At 35.1% G+C, this 23668-nt stretch overlaps 2 protein-coding genes across 2 annotated transcripts; both read left to right on the forward strand.

Moving 5' to 3' along the window:
* The first annotated feature begins 252 nt into the window (after nt 1–252).
* On the forward strand, nt 253–3078 carry LOC110624511. Its single transcript, XM_021769708.2, has 3 exons — nt 253–413; nt 704–954; nt 2017–3078. Exons 2-3 carry the CDS (start codon nt 741–743, stop codon nt 2823–2825), a joined length of 1023 nt encoding a protein of 340 aa, XP_021625400.1. The 5' UTR covers nt 253–413; nt 704–740; the 3' UTR covers nt 2826–3078.
* A 2339-nt stretch (nt 3079–5417) lies between these two features.
* LOC110624825 (phosphatidylserine decarboxylase proenzyme 2) lies at nt 5418–22326 on the forward strand. Its single transcript, XM_021770172.2, has 21 exons — nt 5418–5831; nt 5966–6045; nt 6512–6536; nt 7512–7571; nt 8021–8089; nt 8958–9050; nt 9130–9180; nt 9829–9912; nt 10275–10366; nt 11105–11260; nt 11368–11452; nt 17185–17296; nt 17634–17734; nt 18739–18786; nt 19614–19760; nt 20197–20292; nt 20686–20760; nt 20866–20958; nt 21429–21515; nt 21609–21659; nt 21815–22326. Exons 1-21 carry the CDS (start codon nt 5616–5618, stop codon nt 21923–21925), a joined length of 1932 nt encoding a protein of 643 aa, XP_021625864.1. The 5' UTR covers nt 5418–5615; the 3' UTR covers nt 21926–22326.
* The last annotated feature ends 1342 nt before the right edge of the window (nt 22327–23668 follow it).

Below are 23668 nucleotides of genomic sequence, written 5' to 3' on the forward strand. Positions count from 1 at the left end.
ATAAATGTGATTTTTTAAATAATTTTTTATAATATATTATTAATTTAAATTAATTATTATAATTTTTATAAATTTAAATATTAAATAATTTATTATTATTATTATTATTATTATTTTAAATGTTAAATGATTAATTCTATATAAATAATCAATATATGAGGAGTATAAACTATAAAAGGTTATTTTAGTAATTTCGAAAATTAACAAAACAGTGAGGGGTCATTCAAGAGAAGAAGCAGCTCAAAAGCGTCGTCTTATGAGTTGTATCCAGGGCCGCAATAACACCGAAATATATAAATATAAGAAAAAAAAATACAGAGTGGCCGAGAAATTGCGAAGATTTCTTAAGAAATTCAAATTCAAAACTGAAAATTTCCAGAAAGTTGAAGAGAAAAAGCTGCGGCCAGCCCACCGTAAGTGTATAATTAGCATTTTCACCATAAAATTTTCTTTTTTTCTTCTATTTTCCCCATTTGTTTTACCCAACAATCACTTGTCTCCTCCTCGCCATTTCGTCTTCATTCTTCTAAATATTTATTTAATTTTTTTTTTCGCTTTTTGTTTGTACCCCAATTTCAGTTTCTGTGCGTACAAGTACGAGTTCTTGTCGTTGATTTTTTTAAAAATTTTTTGATGGTTGAGTGTTGATTTTTAGATAGAGAGAGAAAGCTGTACATTTTTTAATTTGGTTTGATTTTTGCAGGGCGCGAAGACAGTGGGGTTTGAGATAATCGAGAAAAATGGATAATGAAGCTGTCGCTAGTGGTGGTGCCGGCAGCGGCGGAGGTGCTAATGAGGTTGGACCAGTATCTGGGGTATTGTCGCCGAAGAGTAGGATGAAGTTCTTGTGTAGTTATGGCGGGAAAATCTTGCCGATATCCGCCGATGGCCACCTAAAGTATGTTGGCGGCGAGACGCGTTTCGTTGCGGTTCCTAGAGATATTACCTTCTCAGGTCAGGCGCCCAGTCACTTCATCATACAAAATAAATTAATTCAGAAAAAGTATTGAAATTTTAAATTTCTCACTGTCTAACTATATATTACTTAAGAGATTGAATTGAAATAGAGAGCTTGCACTTGTTAGCTGATAGCTCCTTGCTTCTGTTGAGATTGGGATAAATTGCATTTGCCTTAAAAAAAAGCTCAGAAGAAAAAGAAATAATGGTGTTGGATGATTAGTCAACTTTAGATTTTATGGATATATGGAATCATGATTGAGAAGTGTGATGGATTAACTTGGAGAATGCATATGAGGTTGTCAAACCCTCTTCACTTTAAAATTTTTTGGTTCTTCTGCCATGTTCCTAGGAGAAGATACGTGTCAGCATGTAATGTGGTACAACAAACTAATAAGATAGAGACATTTGCCTAGAAACTGCTGGTTAGAGTTCACTTATCCACCCGTTGGAATATCATATCTTTGTGTTTAAACATTATTGTTTTGTCGTTCCATGTAGGATTGCCTAGTTAAATGGCTGTTATTACACTATAATTACTCTCTGCCTAGGCTTCAATTGTTAAATCTATATTTCTTTATTTTTTCCTATTATATTTGGCAATGAAGGCTCTGATCGACCATATTAACTGTTGTAGTAGCTGCTGTTTTAGATATTGAGACAGTAATTATATAAACGTTACCAGAAGTAATTTTTTATAATCCACTATTTCAATTATTAAATACTAGTGCTTTGACTACTAAATACTATTTTTACAATTCTTGCCGAACACAGCTGAAGTACTGACTTATTAGAAGTCAGTTCAGTGTTTTGATTAACAATTCTAGTGAATCAATGGTGCCTTGGTCTTGGTCACTATTGACCAAACAAGTCTGGCTGGGCCTCCCCTTTTCCTAATGAAGTTTTTCCTGGCTTAGTCCATTTTTTCAAATGGGATCTTTAAAGTTATTCTTCTGATTGTCATAGTGAAGTTAAATTTTATTGTCATGGTGAATACTTGTTTTTGTGTTCCCATTTAGAATAGGTTCCTAATTGACTGTCATGTTTTGTGATATACAGAGTTGATGAAGAAGCTTAGTTCGGAATTCGAAGCGGATATGGTCCTGAAGTACCAGGTAATACCTGAAGATTTTGATGTGTTGGTCTCTGTTCGAACTAATGAGGATGTGAAACACATGTTTGATGAATATGATCGCCACGGAAGTGAAGCAACTGCAAAGCTTCGAGCTTTCCTTTTCCCTTCCAATCCTGTCATACTTGAGAACCAAAATATCCCTGCAGATCCTCGAGTAATTGAACAATGTTATATCGATGCCCTCAATAATACAGTTCGTTCATTTTCCAATTTGAGGCTTCCCCATATCAATGCAAATCACCCCAGCTTTAGCATTTCTGCTTGCACTTCTCCGAGAGGCACTTCCCCCGACAATATTGCTGTTGATGCTGTGCCCCATGAACCCACTCTCATGAATAGCTGCCATAATCGTAATACTCGACTACGTATGCATAAAGTACATAGCTCTCCAAGTCTCTACAATCTCAATGCCCTTCACCACCAAACCAACAACCACAGACAGCACCATCATCAATATTATCAACACCACCAGCAACACCATCTGCATGGCTATCAATCTTCGAGACTGGCTCATGAACCTCACTGTCTGACTCCATCTTCCTCACATGGATGCCCTGAAACTGGAAGGGCTCCTGTTACTCCCCTAAAAAAGTACTACTCAAATGTACATAATGTGGGGAGTGGAAACTCCAGCAAACATGGGAACCATGATGATCACTCGCCGTATGGGTGTAGGACTACCGAGAGATTGGAAAGTCATCCAACAAGTCCGAAGAATAAAATTCTGGAGTAGAGCATACACATATGAGATAATTGGGATTGAATTGGCTGATTTGAGGAGCTTAAAGATGGCATGGAAGATATTTTATTTTTCTCTTGATTCTATACATATTCTTTGTTTGCTACATATGTTTAGCTTTTCTTTTGGATGTGTTATACAGTTGTGTTGTAGGTTTGAGTAGATTTGATATGTTACTTGTCAAGGGACTGTGGAAACCTTACAAAATTAAGATGCTATAGCCAATACTATATTTGAAGATTTTCTCTCTTTGATCTTGCAAAAAATGTTTCATGGATCTTTTGGTGCTCTTCTATGTAGTTTTAAACTGTCAAGCCTAATTGGCATAAGTTAGCCCATTGAAGTTAATGAGAAACTGAACTTTCTTTATATGCCTGGCATTTTCAGTTGATGGGCCAAATTCTGAGGTTGTGAATTTGCCCCATTATATATATATTATTTTATTTTATTTATATTTATTTGGATTCAGATAAAAGGATAAAGTGAGTTATGAGATATAAATTTTATGAATTTGTGAGAGTTTTGTAGTGGTCAATTTGTTAAATGTTAAAATTTTTTTAAGGTTTGGAAATTATTTTAATTAATTTTTTTTTACACTTTGTATAAGAACTTTTTATTTTTAATTATTTTCAATTGAAAGTAATGCTTACAACTAAAACTATATCATATTTTTAATTATTAAAAATTTATTTATAATAAAAGACTAGTTAAATTATCATAGAATAAAAAATTCAATTTAATATATTAATTTTTAATTAAAGATAAATGATAGATAAATGGATATATTTTTATAAAATACATATTTATTTTTTGTTGAATAGACATCAACTGCTCCTCTATACTATGTGCTGCGGAGGATCGTGACAAACGGTAGCCGACACTAACCAGACCTTGACCTGGTTATTGTTTGAATATAATATTTTACTACCATGTCATTTCAGTTTTTTTTTTCTTATAAATAATTTTTTAAAGAATATCAATTTATTCATTAATTAAACAATTCAATGTTAACTTATCATTATAGAATAAACATAAAAGTTTTGTTTGTGTATTTTTAGGAAATTTCTCAATGTAAAATATTATTAAATTAAATTATATAAAAATAATATAAAAGAGAAAATAGAAAGGAAAAAGAAGGGTTGGTGCCGCTGTGCGGTTGTTGCATTGAGTTTTTGGCTTTAGGTCACCAAATTGCTAGTTGTTACACAGGTTATTTTTATGATGGTTGATGTTGGGATTCCTTTACCCTTAGAGACAGAGAAATCGTCGGTTTTGTGCTTAAAAAAGTAGCTTCTCTTTAATTCCTTTTCTTTTGAGTTCTATCGTTTTGCTTTCATATGTGCATGTTAGGAGAGGGTTTCTGTTGTTTGATCAGACGGTTTGTATCCCTGTCCGCTTTGAGAGATGGATTTTGCATCTGTTTTCTTTTATTGTGGTGTTTTCAGGTATTCTGGACAGCGTTGGTGGGAATTCTATTGGTAAATCTTGTTGCGAGAATTTTTGCCTCTATTTTTTACGTTTCGGAGAAAGACTCCTGGTTGTTTATTGTGATGTAACAAGAAATAATAAATATTATTTTCTTTATTAAATAAAATATTAATAAACCGAATGCTAATTTGATCATTTTTATAAAAAAAAATCAATATAATTCTTTTTTCTCATTGCATCCAAATGAATGGCAGAAAGAAAAGAATGGCATGGATCATTATTTTTCTAAATTTTAATTTTAAATTTCGATTAAATGAAGATGATATGTTTTCATTTAATAGAAGCCCAATGGTCACATAATAATTTGAATAATTACTAAATGGATAAATAATGAGACTCAAATAGAGACTTCATCTATTTTATATATTTTTAAATGTAAATAAATACTTACTAAATAATTTATTATTGTATAAAAAAATTATTATTGACATTTCTATATCTAAAAGCTACTTAATTTTAACTTACATTAAAAACAAAAAATTTAAATTTATATAAAAATAATTATTATTCTATTTTTGTTGAAGTATTAATTTATTTCTCTGGCATCTCTTGGCCCTCTGTCCGAGGATTTCTCTCTTTTGTCTTGCTTTCAAACAAAACAGTAGTCTTAATAATTACCTCATAAAAATTGTCTCTTACATTTAAGATTTTCAAAATTGTATAGAAAAGAGCAAAAATTATTTCGCCTTGTTTGAATATAAAATGTGAAAAACATGTATAAAATGGAAAACATAAATATTAATTAATTTTTATTTTTATTTCATTGGACTTCTAAATAAGACAACAAATTTATTTCCTTTTTCTATTTTCTTTCTATTTATATCTCTCTCCATTTATTTTCCCTTACATATCTAAATAAGGGGAAGTGGAATTTCCCTTTATTTTCCTCCAAATATTTTCCTTTCCCTCTCCTTTCCACCAATCCAAACAACCTGTTATGGTATGGACATTAAGGTCTTTTCGGGGCGTACATCACCACAAAAAAATAAAAGATGAATCGTAGTTCGTGTATTTCCCAAGTCTGAAAAAAAAAAATGTTGGCATGGTAGACCCCACCTACGGAATATTATCGACGAATTCCCATAAACATTGTTTCGGCTAAGAAATTTCCCACACCTGTGGTGCGGGTGATTGTTCAACGGATGGATATTAGTGGGTGGGGCCACACGTATAAAGGAATTGTAAAAGATATTTTTGGTCTATATATTGCACCAGCCCACTTTGAATTCACTATTCTATTCAGAAGCTATCTGCGAGGGAGAGGGAGAGATAGAGGTACACGAAAGAGGAAGCAAAATGGGTCATGGAAGCTCCAAATCTCTTCCAGAGGTAGAGGAAGCCTCACATCTTTCTAGACTGAAGCAGAAGCTTCACATCCACGGTCACCATCACCATCGTTTCCGTCGCATTTTCCGTCGTTCTCATGGAAAAGGCTCTGTTTCTGGTGCTTATTGTCTCAAACTCCTCACTGCTGAGGATTTTGCTGGAATTGCTCTCATTTCTCTCATTAGCGTATGTGTTGTTTGTTTCTTTTTCTAATTTCAGTGATTTAAGAAGTCTATGGGCTAAGGAGAAATAGAATTGTGATTTTCTCACCTTGATTTGAATTATGCTAAGAGACTGAATTTGGTAATTGCTGGTTTTAGGCGGAGATGAAGTTTAAAGACAAGTGGTTTGCTTGCGTTTCACTTGGAGAGAAGACTTTCCGCACAGAGATTTCTGATCAGTTAAGCACGTCTCTCCCTTTGTCTATCTGTCTCTATCTATCTCTATCTGTCTCTATCTAATGCTTTGTGTGAGAGGACAATATTCCAAACATCTTTTCTAATCAATCTACTTGGTTTCGGCTAAGGATAGTTCTTTTATGATCATGCTATAACCATTGCATCAATAATGTAAGAGCGTTATGTTTCTTGCAAACAGGTTTTTAATTCATATTTTCATGTAATTTGCACAGTATAGTCCTTGTGATATTGTTGTTTTTGCTGTCACAATATAGAAAGAATGAATTTTATAACTAACACCATGTCATTTTTTGTCATGTATCTGTGACCTGTTATTCGTGTTAACTTAATGTTCAAAGCAGAAAATATTGCTTTAAAAATTTTGAGAAGTTCTTTTCATTCTTTAAGTAACTGCTGACTTTTGTGTAGCTACAAATGTTGACTGATCGTGTTTTGTTTGTACTGCAGCACGGAAAATCCTGTTTGGAACTCAGTAAGTACTTCTTTCAATACCTTTTTATTGTGGTCACAAAAGCTAAACACTTTTACTTAAACCATCCCATCATCTAATCTGGTTAAGTGAAAATGTTGTTGACATACTGCATTATTTTTTACTTTGCTTCAGCTGTACAATGCTGTAATTTTTAATTATATTTAATCGATTTGATGGTGCAGTCTGAAGGCTTGAGACATTTTTGCCATTTTTTATGCAGAAATTTTGGGACAATAACATAAGCAATGCAATATTAACCCAAAAATTAGGATTAACAAAAATCATCTTGCTATTGTTCAAAACTTATATATTTTCAGCAATTCCATGAAAAGATGATCATCTAGCAGAAAGTGGATGTTAGCCTGTGAAGAGATTGAATTGCACTTTGAATAACATTTTGATATATTTCGCAACAGAAACTGTTGTGATGAGAAACGTGTTCAGTAACCCAAGCTTATATTGTTACTTGATTTGCCATTTCTGAATAAGTAAAAAAGATGGACAATGCAAAGCTCGTTTATCTCAGGGAAGCAACAATTAGGCTAAGAGTTTGTGCACATTGCCTATGCGCTAGGCATTGTACCATAATGTATAAAGTTAAAGAAGTTGTTGCGTGAAATAGGTCAACAGTAATTTTTTTACCACACATAATACTCATTGGTTTGTGCTGCTGCTGGACTGGTTCACTTGTCAAATTTAACTTCTGTTAAAAATCTCTATAATCCTGGTAACTGAAAAAACTTACTTTATTATCTTTTTAATGATTTTTCCATTATGGAATGAGAAACTCCATTTACAGATTTTTTTATTTTTAAAATTTGCCCAGCTATTCGATCTTTTAACACTTATTTAGCATATGCTTGATTCAGCAAGCTTTCTGTAGATAAACATGGTGTAGTGTCAATCAATTAATAGGTTATGTAGATCTTAGTGACTGTTGCATCTATTAAAAGTGAGCTCATATTTTACGTACAGGAAAAGAAACTTCTTTTGGAAAGAAATGGGCCTCATGTTGCTAGGATCTCCGTATTTGAGGTAAGCCAAGTTTGTTTGATCAAGGGGTGATTTATCTTTGTTATTGTGGGGCCAATATTAAATTCAGACGAGTGAGAATGTTTGTGGATGAAGAGGTCTAATATTTTTTCCCCTTAATTAATTGGCTGCTTTCTGGAACAAGCATGATCTCTTTCTATGACTAAAAATTTCCACTTTGCGATCATTTGTCTTATTCTTCAAATCAAATGGAATTTTTTGGTGATGTAGTATTTCATTTTATAAAACTACAAAACTTAGGTTTGAAGTTTGGTGCAAAATTGTAACTACTCCTTGCTGCCAAACGTCTTTGATGTAATAATGGATCTTTCACGATATGGAATATCATCTAAGCTACTTTTGCTGGTTTCTATATTATTTCTATTATGGAAATGCAGTGATTTTATAATTTCTTAAATTATTCTTTACTTCATCAAAGTTTCCATGTGCAGACCAATAGAATATCGAAGAACAATCTCATAGGCTATTGTGAGATTGATCTGCTTGAATTTCTAACACGGGTAAGCTGCTTGACCACAAAACCACTTCTTGTAAGTATGTGGATATGCAATTAACACATGCTTAATCACTCTATTTGAATAAGTTATTCTAGCTTGCCAATTCAGCTTCTCCTCCTGCTGTGATAGTAATCCTTCAATGTCTTGAGAAACCTTGCTGCATAACGTTAATGTAATCAGAGTATCAGACATTATTCAAATCGTAGTCCAAGATTATCATTATATCTAACTGCCTTTATACCAGCTCACCTTATAGATGATTTCTTTGTTTTTTTTCCCCAATTAAGTCCTCAAAAAGAATATTAGGCTTTTTTTCTAAAAAAAAAGAAAGGAAAAAGTAAATCTAGCATTATTTTTCCTATATCAGACAACATGAACTACTTTTTTTTGAATTTCATGAGGAATCTTTAAAAACACCTTGAAACTTGTGATGCAAAATGGAATAATTATGCTTTTGGATCAAACTTTTAATTACTTGTTTAGGTGATTCGACTTATTGTAAATTTTTTACTTGTGAAGACTTCTAGCAGCTAGTAAAAAAGTTAGGCCCTAGATGAGATTCATATGGCTCCATCAATTGCAATTCTTTTAGTGGTCACTTGACAGGGTCAAACAAGGTTTTACTAATGATTTGTTGACAATATATGGCGTTTCTTTTCACATTTATTTATTTATTGATATTTCTTTTTTCTATTGGTGTCTCTGCCATTATACCTCGAGCTGTTTATTCATAATCAGAGATAAAGAGAGTTAACGTGTTGATAGTTGCATGTGTTCTGGATTTGGCATCTATGGCTTCTTTATTTATTTTCTTCTCTCTTTTTTCATCCATTTTTTTTCTTCACTTTTTGTTTTCTTTCCTTTTTTTCAGGATTTGGATTCTGACTTTGAGGTCTTTGAACTTTTTGATCCTTCTTCATCTGGCATAATTGTTGGCAAAATTTCTATTTCATGTTCTGTTGAGGTGTGCAATATGAAAATTATAACTCATTTGAGTGTGTGAAATTGATAATTATTTTTTAACCTTATCTAAAAATTGGCAGGATCCAATTGAAACAGAGAAAAGCTTTGCAAGGCGCATCTTGTCAATCATGGTATGGTTTACATATAATATTACATAAGTATATTTACATGCTAAGTTGCTTTGCTGTCAAGACCCATGTCATGAATGTGTGGAATAAATTGCTGCTGTTCTAAACCTCTTGATACAATTTGCTAGAAACTTCTGCTTTTTAGGAAGCAGCAATAATATTGAGACATGGTTCAAAATTGGGGAGTGAGGGCAGGCAATTAGTGGGATAAAAAACAAACCATATCATTCATCTGTGTTATCAGTTGCAATCACATGCTTTAGATGTTTTTGTGTACCATTGAAATGCATGTGTTGGATCTCATGACTGGTAGCTGTTCAGTTATTTAATTTTCTAGGTCCATTATGGTTCCTAAACCAAAGGTTGCCCTCATTTTCAAGTTAATGGAGTTGATTTAGTAATTATTGTGTTGCATATATTGCATAAGAATCAAAGCAGAACTTGGAATTGACTGCAATAAAGCATTTTGTTTTCTTTTAGTCTTGGGATTAAAATTTAGTTTATATTTATGATTTAATACATAAAGAGTTTCATTTTCTTAATTTCTTTTTATAAATTTTTGCTGACATTGCAATTCAAAATATTTCATGAATGTCATGACTTTTTACTTTTGTATTTTGTTCAAGTTCTGATTCCTTCTAAAATGCGTAGGATTATAATGAAGATGGGCAGCTTTCATTCTCTGAGTTCTCTGATTTGATCAAAGCTTTTGGCAATCAAGTGGCAGCTAACAAGGTATGCTCACATGTACTTCCATTTGAACTGTAATTTTTCTATATATTTCACGTTGAAGTAAAGGCGACAGTAAGTTACTTTGGAGACTTGGATTTAGGTTTAGCTGTGAATTCAAAATTGTAGTTTTTTGGCTTTCAAATGACACCCGGATCTCTATGTATTTGAATTTTCATGCTTTTGAAATTATTAATGGAATTTCTCTAGTTTCAGTTTTGCTTTGCATGTGTTTCAACTTTCAACATGACTAATTTGGATTTTAGGAATTAAGTCTAGAAATTTATCATCAAGCATATATGCTATATTTTAGAATACTGTGTTGGCGAATTACACTATCTTAGCATTATGTTTATCTTCTCTACTAGAAAGAGGAGCTTTTTAAAGCTGCTGACAAGAATGGGGATGGTGTTGTGAGCATGGATGAGTTGGCTGACCTTCTTGCTATTCAACAAGAAAAGTAACAACCTTTTAAATTCAGAGGCTGTAAGCTTGAATTATGAATATCATATATCAGTATCTGTTACATGAAATTATGTGTTTCCTTTAGAAGTCAATTATATCTAAATCAAGTTTCTTTCTCTTCTTGCCCTGGGAATGGTGTGTAAGAGTGTTGTAAACTGTTTCTTTTCCACTTCCCAAAAGGATCCTTTTCTCTATATGTCGTCTAGTCTTCAAGTGTTTTATGAATGAGCATGAATCCCTCAGTATAACATGTGTATAATCATACGTTGTGAAATTCACACTAAATCAGTTGCGTTGTTTTCTTTGTTGGTCAACTGACAGTATGTAGAAGCTGTATTGAATTCTTTCCACATCTACTACTATTCAATTATTAACCTGAAAGCCCCTTGTTTATTTATTTATTTATTATTTCCTTGTGTTATATGGCGATCAATCTCTTGTCAGTGTGCTGTTCTTAGAGCTCTTGTTAGCAATACCATTAGAGAAGTTTGCACTGCATTTCTATCATGATACTGATTCAATATACTGAGGCTATCAAATGAGTATGTTTAACAAAGGCTTTTGTTATTTATATCAGGCTAGCACTTTTTTATGTTTTTTTTTTCCTTTTATTTTTGCTTAGTTTTCTTCAATACTTTTCATGACACACATTCTTTATGTCCTTAAACTTAGAGAATGATTTACAGTCCTAGCATGTCTTAGTACTCTTTATATTTGTTTCTGGTACTTGCAGAGAGCCTCTCATTACTTGTTGCCCTGTTTGTGGTGAGATTGTTGAAGTTTCTGATAGGCTAAACACAGTTGTTCATTTGAGTCTCTGTTTCGATGAAGGGACTGGAAACCAAATTATGACTGGAGGATTTCTGACTGATAAACAGGCTTCATATGGGTGAGTACTTTATTGGTATTGAGTCTTGATATTATAGCTCATATTATGATTTGGTGTAATATTATTTTAGCACAATTGAGATGCTCATTCAAACTATTTTTTGATAGTTGGATTTTTAAACTAAGTGAATGGGCACACTTTTCGAAATATGATGTTGGTTTGAACTCTGGGTCCAGTGCTTCGCATATTCTGGTATCTTATTTTTCCCTGAACTTAAATTTGTTATTTGATGATAATGGTGATAATTGAGTATTGACAAACTTATTTTCAATTACTTCATTTTGAGTTATAATAGTTGCCAGTCCCAAGCCACCAAGTGCTTTATTGTTCTTAGTGCTTCAAATCCTTCTTTCCCAAGCCCCTCCAACATTATCAAATAAACCAAATCAATGAAATTAGCATAACTATCTCTTCTATTGTTCTTATAGTAACTATCATGCTTGACAAGTTGGTGGAAAATTTCTCTTAAAAGGTTGTGTGTTAGGCAGCCTTAACAGATCTGAACAGAAAGGGAAGAGAATTCTAGAAGAAAGGAGAAGAAATTTAGAGAGAGAGGGAGAGAGAAGAGAATTTAGGAGGGAAAGGTAGTTAGCTTTATTGATTTTTCATGCCCTGAATAGGCCTTTTCCAGCTGTTTATATACAAGGATCAGAAGAATGACTCTTCCCGCTATTTTTACAGCTAAGCTAACTACTTTTTCTTATATCTAGTTCTTTTATACGTAACAATACCCCTCCCTTTAGTGCATTCTTGTTCCAAGGAATGTGCAAATTCAGGAAATTGAGCCAAAACGAAAGGCTGGTCCTCCCACGTAGCATCTTCAGGAGACAGATTCTTCCATTTGATCAGAACTTGAGATACCTGCTGCCCACCCCTTGTGATTTCTCGAGTCTGAAGCATTGCTTGTAGAGCTACTACTATCTCATCGTCTTCCCTGCTAGGCAGTTCAGTCATTGGAACCACATGATCTCCAAGCTTCTTCTTTGGCAAAGAGACATGAAAAACAGGGTGGATGGCAGAAGCAGGTGGAAGATCCAACTTGTAAGCTACAGATTCGATTCTCTCCAGTACTTTAAAGGGCCCATAAAACTTAGCTGCAAGCTTCAATGTTTTCTGAAGAGCTAAAGAAGTTTGTCTATAAGATTGCAGCTTCAAGTATACCCAATCTCCCACATGAAATTCCCTTTCAGAACGTTTCCTATCTGCCTGCTGCTTTATTCTGTTCCTGGCCACTTCTAGATTACTATTCAAAATCTCATCTAGCTGCTGTTTGTGAGGAAATCTTGTAGAGATCCCACAGTACTCTGTTCTGAGAACATCACAGGAACTAGAGGAGGATAGTAACCATATAGGGTCTTAAAGGAAGTCGTTTTTATAGCACTGTGATAGAAAGAATTATACCACCATTCAGCAAGAGAAATCCACTCAGCCCAAGCGGTGGGCTTATCATGTGCCATGCACCTCAAATACCCTTTTAAACACTGGTTCAATCTCTGTTTGACCGTCACTTTGAGGATGGTAAGCAGTGTTGAAACAGAGTTTAGTGCCTAAGCACTTGAAGAGTTCCTTCCAAAAAAGGCTGGTGAAAACTTTATCCCTATCCGAAACCACCGAAATAGGAGCCCCATGTAACTTATAGAATGATTGAGAAAAACCTTTACCACCGTAGCAGCAGTGAAGGGATGAGCTAAAGGGATGAAATGTCCATACTTGGTAAATCTGCAGACTACTACCAAGATGGTATCCTTGTCTTTAGATTTAGGCAATTGCTCAATAAAGTCCTTAGAGATGTGCTGCCAAGCTTGAGAAGGGGCTGGTAAGGGCTGCAGCAGGCTTGGTAAAGCACAATGCTTTCCTTTACACCTAGCACACGAATCACACTGCTTCACCCAATTCAATACATCAGATTGCATTCCAGGCCAATAAAAATGTCTTCTCAATATCAGGTAAGTAGAATTAACCCTTGAATGACCCCCTAAGGCAGAATCATGGTATAATGAAATCAAGTGGTTTCTCAATTCAGTAGAACTGCCCACATAAAGTCTATCTTTATAATACAACAACCCTAGTTTCAACTGAAAGTGATTCACTGCCTGAACATCCACTGCCAACTGATGAATGAGATCGACAGCCCTTGCATCTTGCTCATAACTTGTCAAAACTGAAAGTACCCAGGCAGGCTGTGGTGCAGAAGTGAGAGTATACAATTGCTGAGTAGGTGAAGGAGGTCTTCTAGATAGAGCATTGGCAACCTTGTCCTCTACCCCCTTCTGTATATTATCTTATAATCCAGACCCAACAGCTTAGAGATCCCCTTCTGCTGTAAATGGGCATGCAATTTTTTTTGTAGCAGAAATTTAATGCTCTCATGATCAGTTTTGATGTAAAATGTCCCTTGCTCTAGATAATGCCTCCATTTGGAGACGGCAAAGGTTATAGCCAGCAATTCTTTTTCATATACAGAGAGAGTTTGGGTCCTCGGTCCAAAAGCCTTTGAAATGAAGGCTATAGGGTGACCATTCTGCTGCAAGACAACCCCCATGCCCTTGTTACAAGCATCTGTTTCCACTGTGAAGGGCTGCTGAAAATCCGGAAGGGCCAAAACAGGGGCAGAAGCCATTGCATTCCAGAGATTTTCAAAAGTTTGCTGGATTGTAGAAGACCATGTAAACCCTTCCTTTTTCAACAATTCAGTAAGAGGCTGCGCAATGAGACCATAATTTCTCACAAACTTTCTGTAATTACCCGTAAGCCCCAAAAAACTTCTTAACTCCTTCACATTCTGAGGTGGGGGCCAAGAAATCACAGCTCTAATCTTTGCTAGATCCTGTCACTCTGATGATATGTCCTAAATAGTCAATAGAAGATTGACCAAAGGAACATTTAGATAGTTTGGCATGCAACTGTTGGTCTTTCAATACCTGAAAAACTTGCTCCAAATGCCTTAAATGATCCTCCTAAGATTTGCTGTAGATAAGAATGTCGTCAAAGAACACCAAAACAAACTTTCCCAAGTAAGGCTGAAACACATAATTCATTAAAGCTTAGAAAGTGGTTGGAGCATTGGTAAGGCCGAATGGCATGACATTAAACTCAAAATGCCCATGATGCATCCAGAAGGCTGTCTTGGGAATATCAGCAGGTTCCATTCAAATTTGGTGATAGCCAGCTTTGAGGTCTATTTTGGAGAAGAATTTTGGTCCCATGTAATTCATCCAAAAGATCATCGATAATGGGGATGGGAAACTTGCCTTTTTTACAGTGGTCTCATCAAGTCTTCTATAGTCCACACAAAACCTCCAAAAGCCATCTTTCTTTTCACTAGCAACACAGGAGAAGCAAAGGGGCTTTTGCTCGGCTTAATGATAGCTTTGGACAACATCTCTTTCACCAATTTCTCAATCTCCTCTTTCTGGTAGTGTGGATACTTGTAAGGCCCTATATTTACCGTTTTAGAGTTATGCTGCAAGGGAATGGAGTGGTTATGGGATCTAAAGATGCTTGCATACTTCTGTAACAGTAACTGCAGTTGAGAAGGCTCATTAGAAGGTGTTGGCTGGAGAGTCCTGTAACTGGCAGAGGGTTGATCTTCATTTTCATCTTGCTGCATCAGTGTGTAAAATATGAGGCTGGTGAAATCAGCTTCTTTCTTGTGCATTAGCAAGGACAGATTCTTGCACTGCAGCAGGGGAGGTGGAGGATTAGCCTCAGTCAATCCTTGTAAGGTCACCAATCTGCCATCTTTCTTAAAAGTGATTCTAGCTCCTTCAAAATCAAATAAGACCAGGTTGAAACTTCTCATCCAATCTACCCTCAAGATCATGTCAAATCCCCCAATATCCAGTATTCTCATGTCAAATGAGAATGAAAAATTCTGGATTTTCCACTCAAAGCCCTTACAGAACCCAAAACTAGATATCTTTCTCCCATCTGCCACAGGAACAACTGAAACGTGGCTGGTAACTACTGGAAGCCTCAACTCTTCTGCTATTAGCTATTAGTGCTACCATTGTCAATGAGCACTACCAGTTGCCTATTCTTGTAGTTCCCCAGCATTTTAATTGTATCTGCCCCTTAGCTGCCCCTTAATGCATGAATAGGTAAGGTCATCTCATCATTGGAGTCTTCTGTTTGCTCTGCAGACACTACTTCTTGTCCCTCCTCCTAATTCGCCTCACTTTCAATCTCCTCTACTTGCACAGCCATAACCGTTTTGGCCTTGGCCTTACAGGTGTGCCCTGAGAAGTATCTCTCCCCACACCAAAAACATGGTTTGAGTGGCCTCCTTTACCTTGTGGTAGTTGGTTGACACTAGCTGAGTTTGAATTGGCTGAAGTGGGTGACTGAGTATTGGAGTTCTTGGCCATAGAAGGAAGGTTCAATTTCCACGATTGTATTGATTCAGAATTTGGGGGTTTAGGTGGATATGAAAAATTCTGGTTAGGTAAAGAGCTTTTGCCAGGATTGTAAGCATTAGTTTTATAGGACATTGTGTTTGGCTGGTATGGTTTAAGGAATGGTTTAGGTTTCTTGCTATTCTCCACCAACTCCTGTAATTTGGCACTTTCCCAGGCTTGCAGCAAGGTCTTAGGCTTAAATATCTTCAACATAGGCCTAATATCATCTCTCAATCCGCCAATAAAAACTGACAGGAAGTAAGATTCCTCTAATCCTGGCATCAATGTCTCCATTCTAACTCTTAATTCTTCAAACTTGTCATGGTAATCCACCACGCTGCCTTCTTGTCTAATTCATGAATTCCACCACGACATCTACCAATCCGGTCTCACCAAACCGTGCACATAGGTCTTTCTCAAAGATTTCCCAAATATCTGAGTTCTCATTCTTTTTCCAATTATGATACCATGCATCTGCTTTCTCCATTAAGAAGAGGCTTGCTATTCCTACCATTTGTTCTTTAGGAATCTTATAGACTTCAAAGTATTTAGTGCACTTTTTAATCCATGCTCTGGGTTCATGTCCATCAAACGTAATCAATTTTATCTTAGGGAGATGATTACCTTTGGATTCCGAATTGGCGTTAGCAGCAGCTCCCCCGACCAGTGAGGTGCTCTCCTGCTCTTTAGGCTTAGGCAAAATGCCTCTATCCTCATCACCGTAAGCTGCACTTCCATCATCTGCCACCGCCTTTGCCCTTATTTCCAACCAGATGCATCAATAAGGATTTTAATTCATCAAGAACAGAATTCTTGATGCCAGCGGTGCTCGCGATCAATTCTTCTCTTATACACAGTCTCATCTTGTCTTTTAGCACTCTGATTTCTTCGGAATTCCGAAGGAAATTATTCTGCAATTCTCGCTACTGCTCTTCTACTTCCGCCAATTTCACCGCGTCGGCGCTAACAATTTGAGACCTTGTCATCTTGCGATTCTTCGTGAACTAATTCCAGCCAGAATCGCCGGCTCTGATACCAATTGTTAGGCAGCCCTAACAGATCTAAACAGAAAGGGAAGAGAATTCTAGAAGAAAGGAAAAGAAATTTAGAGAGAGAGAGAGAAGAGAATTTAGGAGGGAAAGGTAGTTAGCTTTATTGATTTTTCATGCAACAGGCCTTTTACAGTTGTTTATATACAAGGATCAGAAGAATGACTGTTCCCGCTATTTTTACAGCGAAGCTAACTACTTATTTTTATATCTAGTTTTTCTATAAGTAACATTGTGCTCCTGGAAAATTACAAACAATTTGGGAAATGGCCATGGACCACACGTAATTCTTCAATTGATGTTCATAAAACAAATCAAACTAAATCTACTCATATTATTGATCATAGAATTGTTTGGGACAATTTTCACTGCTCCTGCATCAATTTTAGTGCATTTGCATAGAATACAAGGCATTCTTATTACGTTATATTTCTTTGCATGTGGTACTGATATCTGATGCTCGTAACTGTTGCTTTAGGTATTTGATCGGAGGACAAAGAGACTGGTGGAGGAGTTAATTGATGGAAAGATTGTAATGTCAATGAGAACAATATACCAATCAAAAATAGGGCTTCGTCTTATAGACAAAGGTATTTACTGCAAGATCAACCCCAATTTCCCCCCCAAAGCTAAATTGTGTACTATAAGATTGATCTTCATTGCTCCAAAACCACTCTCCTATCATTCCTTGTCATTGGTACACAGCTCATATCCTTCCAAGAATTGGTTTTCTCCTTGCACCAATAATCCGTGTCATAATGCTGTTAGCATATAACATCCTCTGTGGTGGTTGATGCATCATATATCATTCCTCACTAATGTTATTCAAAAGGATGGTCCTAAACACATGAGAGGCAATTTAAAAATTGTGGATATGTAGCTTGCTTAATTGCAGTCTTGCAATATATGGTGGTTATTTGGATGCAGGTGCTAAAGAACTTTTGATTAGCATTTCTGAGAAGCAAGGAAGGAAAATGAATTCTGTTGAATCTGCAAAAGACATTCCAAAATTTATTGAGTTCTTTAAGGTATGGTTTTGCTTGCTTAGCAATCTGTGATCATAGTTGTTAATTCTATGATTTCTCACATGCTAATTCTTCTTTTCTGTAGATTAAGAGAAACAGCTTGGCTAATATATTGATACAGTTTTTTTTTTTTTTTTGCTTCCTCTTGGTTATAAAAGCATTTGCTACAAGAAGAGTGCTATAGGCTGATATTTGAAATTTGATGTTCATGTTCTCATTTTATATATACTTTGATTTGATGTTCAAGAATGATGCATTGCCTCTGTTATGTTTAAATCCTGATCATTGAAAATATTGTGAAAAAGAAGAGATTTGATGACAAGTTTGTATCCTGTAAGAGAGAAATCAAACAGTTGGTCATCTCTAATTCATTTTTCAGTTTTCTAGGATATTTGATCCCTTATTTTCCTTCTTTATTTGGTATTATTTTGACTTATGCTTAGGATGGTTGTTAAGAATTAAAGATGGTAGGAAGTCGAATGGAGTTGCTTGGGAAGGAGGCTGGGGGGGGGGGGGTTGGTAGGAGGATTAGGCAGCATGGGGTGCTTTGTGTTTGTAGGAGGATCATTTGGCATAGGGAGCTTTTCTTTTGTACACATACATAGTGGAATCTGATGTTAGGGTATGTAGGTGGTCGTTTTTGCGCAGAGTATTCTATCATGACTCTTGAGCTTAATTCTAGGATTTTCTTATATCAGGTTTCGATATTCTTGTTTTCTAGATGCTAATATTCCTAACAAGAGATTCTTGATACCGAGTTTCCCCAATCCCAACCAAAAGGATAATCCTTGGAGGCAATGATGCTTTACTAGTTTACTTATGGTAACACTGTAATATACATTTCCATCCTATGACATTCATCTCTGTTTGCGTGTAATATGTGTTTCATTATTCTTGGCTACTTTAATGTTATATTTAAATATGGGATTCTATTTTCTATTTCCATGTCAATTCATATACACACTTCATTGACGTGATCATATTTCGTTTCATTTATGATGTTGTAGGATCAAATCAATCTGGATGAAGTTAAGTATCCTTTGGAACATTTTGAGGTAAACAAATTCAGATTGAAATCTTTATGCACAAAGAATTCTCTTCCTTAAGTGTTGTGTTTGAGCTTTGATTTATACAGAATTTTTATTTCTTAGTCATCTTTCTGTTTTTGGATAACTGAATTCCATGTGGCCTACCTTGTCATCTAGTGTAAGTCTTTAACCACATTATGGATCTTGATTGGTTATGGAATTCAGTTATCTAAGAGACCAATGAATATTTGAAAAAATTTCAATGCGTTGATATTTAGCAGCTGAATTATTGATGTAGACATTTGGTACCTTATATGGTAATTTTATTGACTTGATTGTGTACAGTGTAGACAGTTTACCATGTCTATGAACAAGTTGAGCCTGATTAAAGCACCGAAGCAAACTTTCTTTTTTCTTTTGGGTTGGTAAGGTTTAAGTCAGTTAAGCTCATCTAAAGGAAATGTGTGGGGTCTAAAGTTGAATAACCTAATGCATGACTGAGCTTGACGTGCTATAGCCCTCTGGAAGCCACACATTCATAATCCACGTAATCCCGAGTGTTTCATTGCAATCACGTGGAATGTGAGCATTGTAGTTCAAATGTCCAAAGCAAATGGGATATTGGATTGATGGTTGAAATTGATTTGACTTAGTTGAATTTTTTTTCCCATAAGGTATTAAATCGGGAAACTGAGAATTCTTTTTCTCCTTCAAACCTCTTTGGTATCACATTATTGATGATCAACTGAAAATTTTGTTCTCTGTTTAGTATGGCCCTTTCATGGAGGCGTCATATTTCGTTAACAATGCTGAATCCTAAATAGATTGTTCATTTTCAACGGTTCCACATGCAGACATTCAATGAGTTTTTCATAAGGGAGTTGAAGCCTGGTGCAAGACCAATTGCTTTCATGGAACGAGATGACATTGCTGTTTGTGCAGCTGATTGCCGTCTGATGGCATTTAAAAATATAGAAGATAGCTTAAGATTTTGGATCAAGGTATTTCTACCACTTGCATTTTAAGATTATAGTTCACTTCTACTATTGTCCGTTCCTTTCATAGATAATGGAGTATGGCTTGTTTTCTAGAGTAGTTTTTTAAGTTGAAAATTGTTACGTCATAGAATGAGAAAATTTTGTGGATGGGATGGAGTTATGTTAAACTTTTAGTAGCTTCTGTACTATTCTGTATATGGCAAGTCATGTGGTAATTTTGCAGATACTAAATTACATGGCAAATTATGGTATATTACAGTGTTATTTCTTGAAACAGAGCTGCTGAAATTTGTGATATCACTGTGAAAATTAGGATATAAATGGGTGCCTAAATTGTACACCTTCCTTTTTCACCCCTGTATATGTTCTTATACACTTGTATTCATGAATTCTTTTGATATAATAATTAATTTCTGTTATGCTTTTGTATAATTGATAGGGCCAGAAATTTTCTATTCAAGGCCTTTTGGGAAAGGAAATAAATTCTAGTACTTTCATCAATGGATCGTTGGTCATTTTTCGATTGGCACCACAGGTATTTGGCACAAGCTATCTTTATTACTTAGTAATATGAGTATTTGGTTTGGCAATTTTAAGTTCTAGAAGAAAAATAAGAAATCCAAGAGCTTGTTGGGCCCAAATAATTTCCCCTCCTGAGTTCTATGGGAGCTCATGTTTGAACCCAAATGTGCTGGGATGGTGAAGGAAATGTTTGTCAGGAGATAGTTGAAGTTCAATCTCTCAGCAATAGTTGGGACGTTGAAAAGTAAAGGGGGAGAACTGTGGCAAATGGAGTGTAAAACTTTTAGATTTTTCTCCACTTCAGTGCTCTTCAACTGGCTTATTATTTTCTGTATATACTAGAACTTCCTGAAACTATGTATAAGATTTCTGCATTTCTAGTCTTAATTTATTTTCATTGTTCCAGGATTATCACCGTTTTCATGTACCAGTTTCTGGAACCATTGAGAAGTTTGTAAATATCCCTGGAAATTTATACACAGTACGTGGATTTATGCAACTTAATGAAGCACGTCTGGCTGTTTGTGATTATTTTTTCTGTTATTATAAGAATGCCTCCTTATGCCTGCCTGCTTTGCTTTCTCAGGTTAATCCTATCGCTGTCAATAGCAAGTATTGTAATGTTTTCACAGAGAATAAGCGAGTTGTATCAATCATTTCTACCACAGAATTCGGAAAGGTCTACTGTCACAATCATCTGACTTTCAATACTTCCCATATGACAATAAATGGATGCCATCATATAACTTTTCTGCTGGTGGAAAAATATGGTCAATGCGTTTCCTTGATTTCTTTTCATCTGGCTTTTGGGGAAGGGAAGGGAAGGGAAGGGGGATAATAAGTTGAACAATATGATTATGAACAATTTTTTATTTTAGGTTGTTCAAGTTTGTTCAAAATTATCCTTTTGTTGTGACATTCAAGTAGTCTTGTTGAGTTATTCTGCTTAGTTTTGAATCCAATCGATAGATAACTGTATCTCATGCTGTGCCTGATTAATGCAAAAGCCAAGCAGCACACTTGACATTTACTTGGACAGTAGCTTTAACCTCTGACATGTGTTTAGCTTCTACAATTATCTTACAAGATGCTGCAGTTTTTCAGTTGGCTGACATGGACACAAATCCTCTCTTTGTATTTTTGCTTAAGGTGGCATTTGTTGCAATCGGAGCAACAATGGTTGGCAGCATTACCTTTTCGAAAAAGGAAGGAGACTATGTCAAGAAAGGAGACGAGGTTAGAATTCATAATCTAAACTCAGAGACTCTTTTTTTTTCACATGAATACAATTCTGGATTTTTAATTGACATTGCATGTGTATATTAACAGTTCGGATATTTTTCATTCGGAGGAAGTACAGTGATTTGTGTCTTTGAAAAGGTTAGTGCTAGATGGTACTTTCTCAATATAAAATGCTTCTTTTGATTATCTAGATAAATGCCATTACTGCACACTTGTCCCAGAAACAGTCTCTATTTGCAATGAGATTTAGAATTTAGACACATTTAGCATCTAAACAAGGGGACATTGTGCAGGGTGCAATTCAGATTGATGAAGATCTCCTGGCCAACAGTTCCAGGTCACTGGAAACCTTGGTTTCTGTTGGAATGAAATTGGGTAATTCCCACAAGGTAACAACAGTCTAGAAATTGATTCGCCATACTTAGAAATTTTTGCATTAGAAGCTTGAGAGAGCTCAAAGTATTTCACAGCATTGAGTCTGCCATAGAAGTTCATAATGCCCATCACCCCTTCCATTTCTCTTACAGATTAGTTTAGCTTTACTGTTCAATAGAATCAATTTCATTAGGAACTATGGAAATTTCTTTCATGCACTGTACTCAATCAATAATCTGTGATTAAATGTGGGACCTATCATGATTTTGGCTTATTTGTTATTTAATAGATTATTAGGAAGTATCTCCAAACTTGTGGTGATTGTATTAGCTACTATAAGTTGTTCAACTTTTGAGTAATGTTTGGTAGAAATAAATAAATCAATGATCCATGCTTATGATTGTGAAAACCTCCAGTCGAGGAGGGTAAAGGTCTTTAAGATGGCTACTATAAGAATGGTATTTTTTTTGTAAAAGAGAGTGAGTAGTCATTTTGAAAAATCATAAAATAAAAAAATAAGTCCAATTAACTCCAATTTTATGGAAAAGGAAAAAGAATTGATTAATGTACCAAGATGGATGAAAGTTTAAAGGCATATCGTACTAAATAAGAATTATTTCCTCGTACCTAAAAAAAAAAAAAATTTCCAATTTACTCAAATAATGGATTTGTTATAAAGCCAGTTGTTTATTTAATTGCAATACTGCACTAAATGGTGACTAATTTGGATACAGGGGCTAAATGACTCTTCATTTACAAGTAAGGATATACAGAACGCCGTTGCATGATATATATATTTGAAGATAAGATATTCATTGCGTAAAAGGCTGAGGTATAAGCTAAAGGCCAAGATAAAATAAGACATTAAGTTGGCCATTAAAAAAATAATATAAAATCTATGCACAGAAAGGTTTAAAATCTAATCACCCAGCCCAAAAACAAAGGTTTAAGCCTAAAACGTTTATCGCTAGGTCCGCAAACAGCCATCTCGAGTCAAGATCGATCAAAGCAAAAGCCCTTCTGATAAATATTGGATCTATCAGAGACAAAAACAAAAACTACCGAAAGTGGTGGGGAAAAATCCACTTTCGAAACAGGGACTGATCAGCAGAGAAAGAGGCCAAGTGCCTCAAGGAAGAAAGCCAAGGAGGAAGGAACTCTCTCTACTAATTAGAAAGAGAAATTGCGATAATTTGTTGAAACTTTTGAGACCATGATTTTCTTGATTGGCAAATAAAGATTCTCTTCTTAATATTGGCTTCACCTACATGCTATATATATGTATATATATATATATATATGTTTCACCAATATATCATTCAATATCTCTTCTAAGAGTCCACTTTGTAACTGTGCTTATTAATAATAATTTCTCCAAAAATCAGACCTGAAATCTCGCCCCGCCTAGGGCTGTGCAATCGGTCGGTTCGGTTCCAAACCGAACCGAACCGATAAAACCGAAAACCGATTTGTTAAAATTTATAAAACCGAATAAACCTATTATGAAGGTATAACCGAACCGAATCGAACCGATAAAAATCGGTTCGGTTCGGTTCGGTTCGGTTTAAACCGAAATCTGTATTTTTTTTTTATTTTTTATTTCTAATTTCAACAAAATAATTTAATAAACGGAAATCTGTCGAAATGGCGGAGTTGCAGCTGCCCCTTTCGTTCCTCACTTTGCTTTTTTTTTTTTTTTTTTTCCCTCTTTTGTTCCTCACTTTCCCTCTATTTCTAGCTTCCCAAACACCTTCGTTCCTCATAATCTTGTG

This window comes from Manihot esculenta, chromosome 10 (genome assembly GCF_001659605.2).
Source record: "Manihot esculenta cultivar AM560-2 chromosome 10, M.esculenta_v8, whole genome shotgun sequence".
Classification (NCBI taxonomy): Eukaryota; Viridiplantae; Streptophyta; class Magnoliopsida; order Malpighiales; family Euphorbiaceae; genus Manihot; species Manihot esculenta.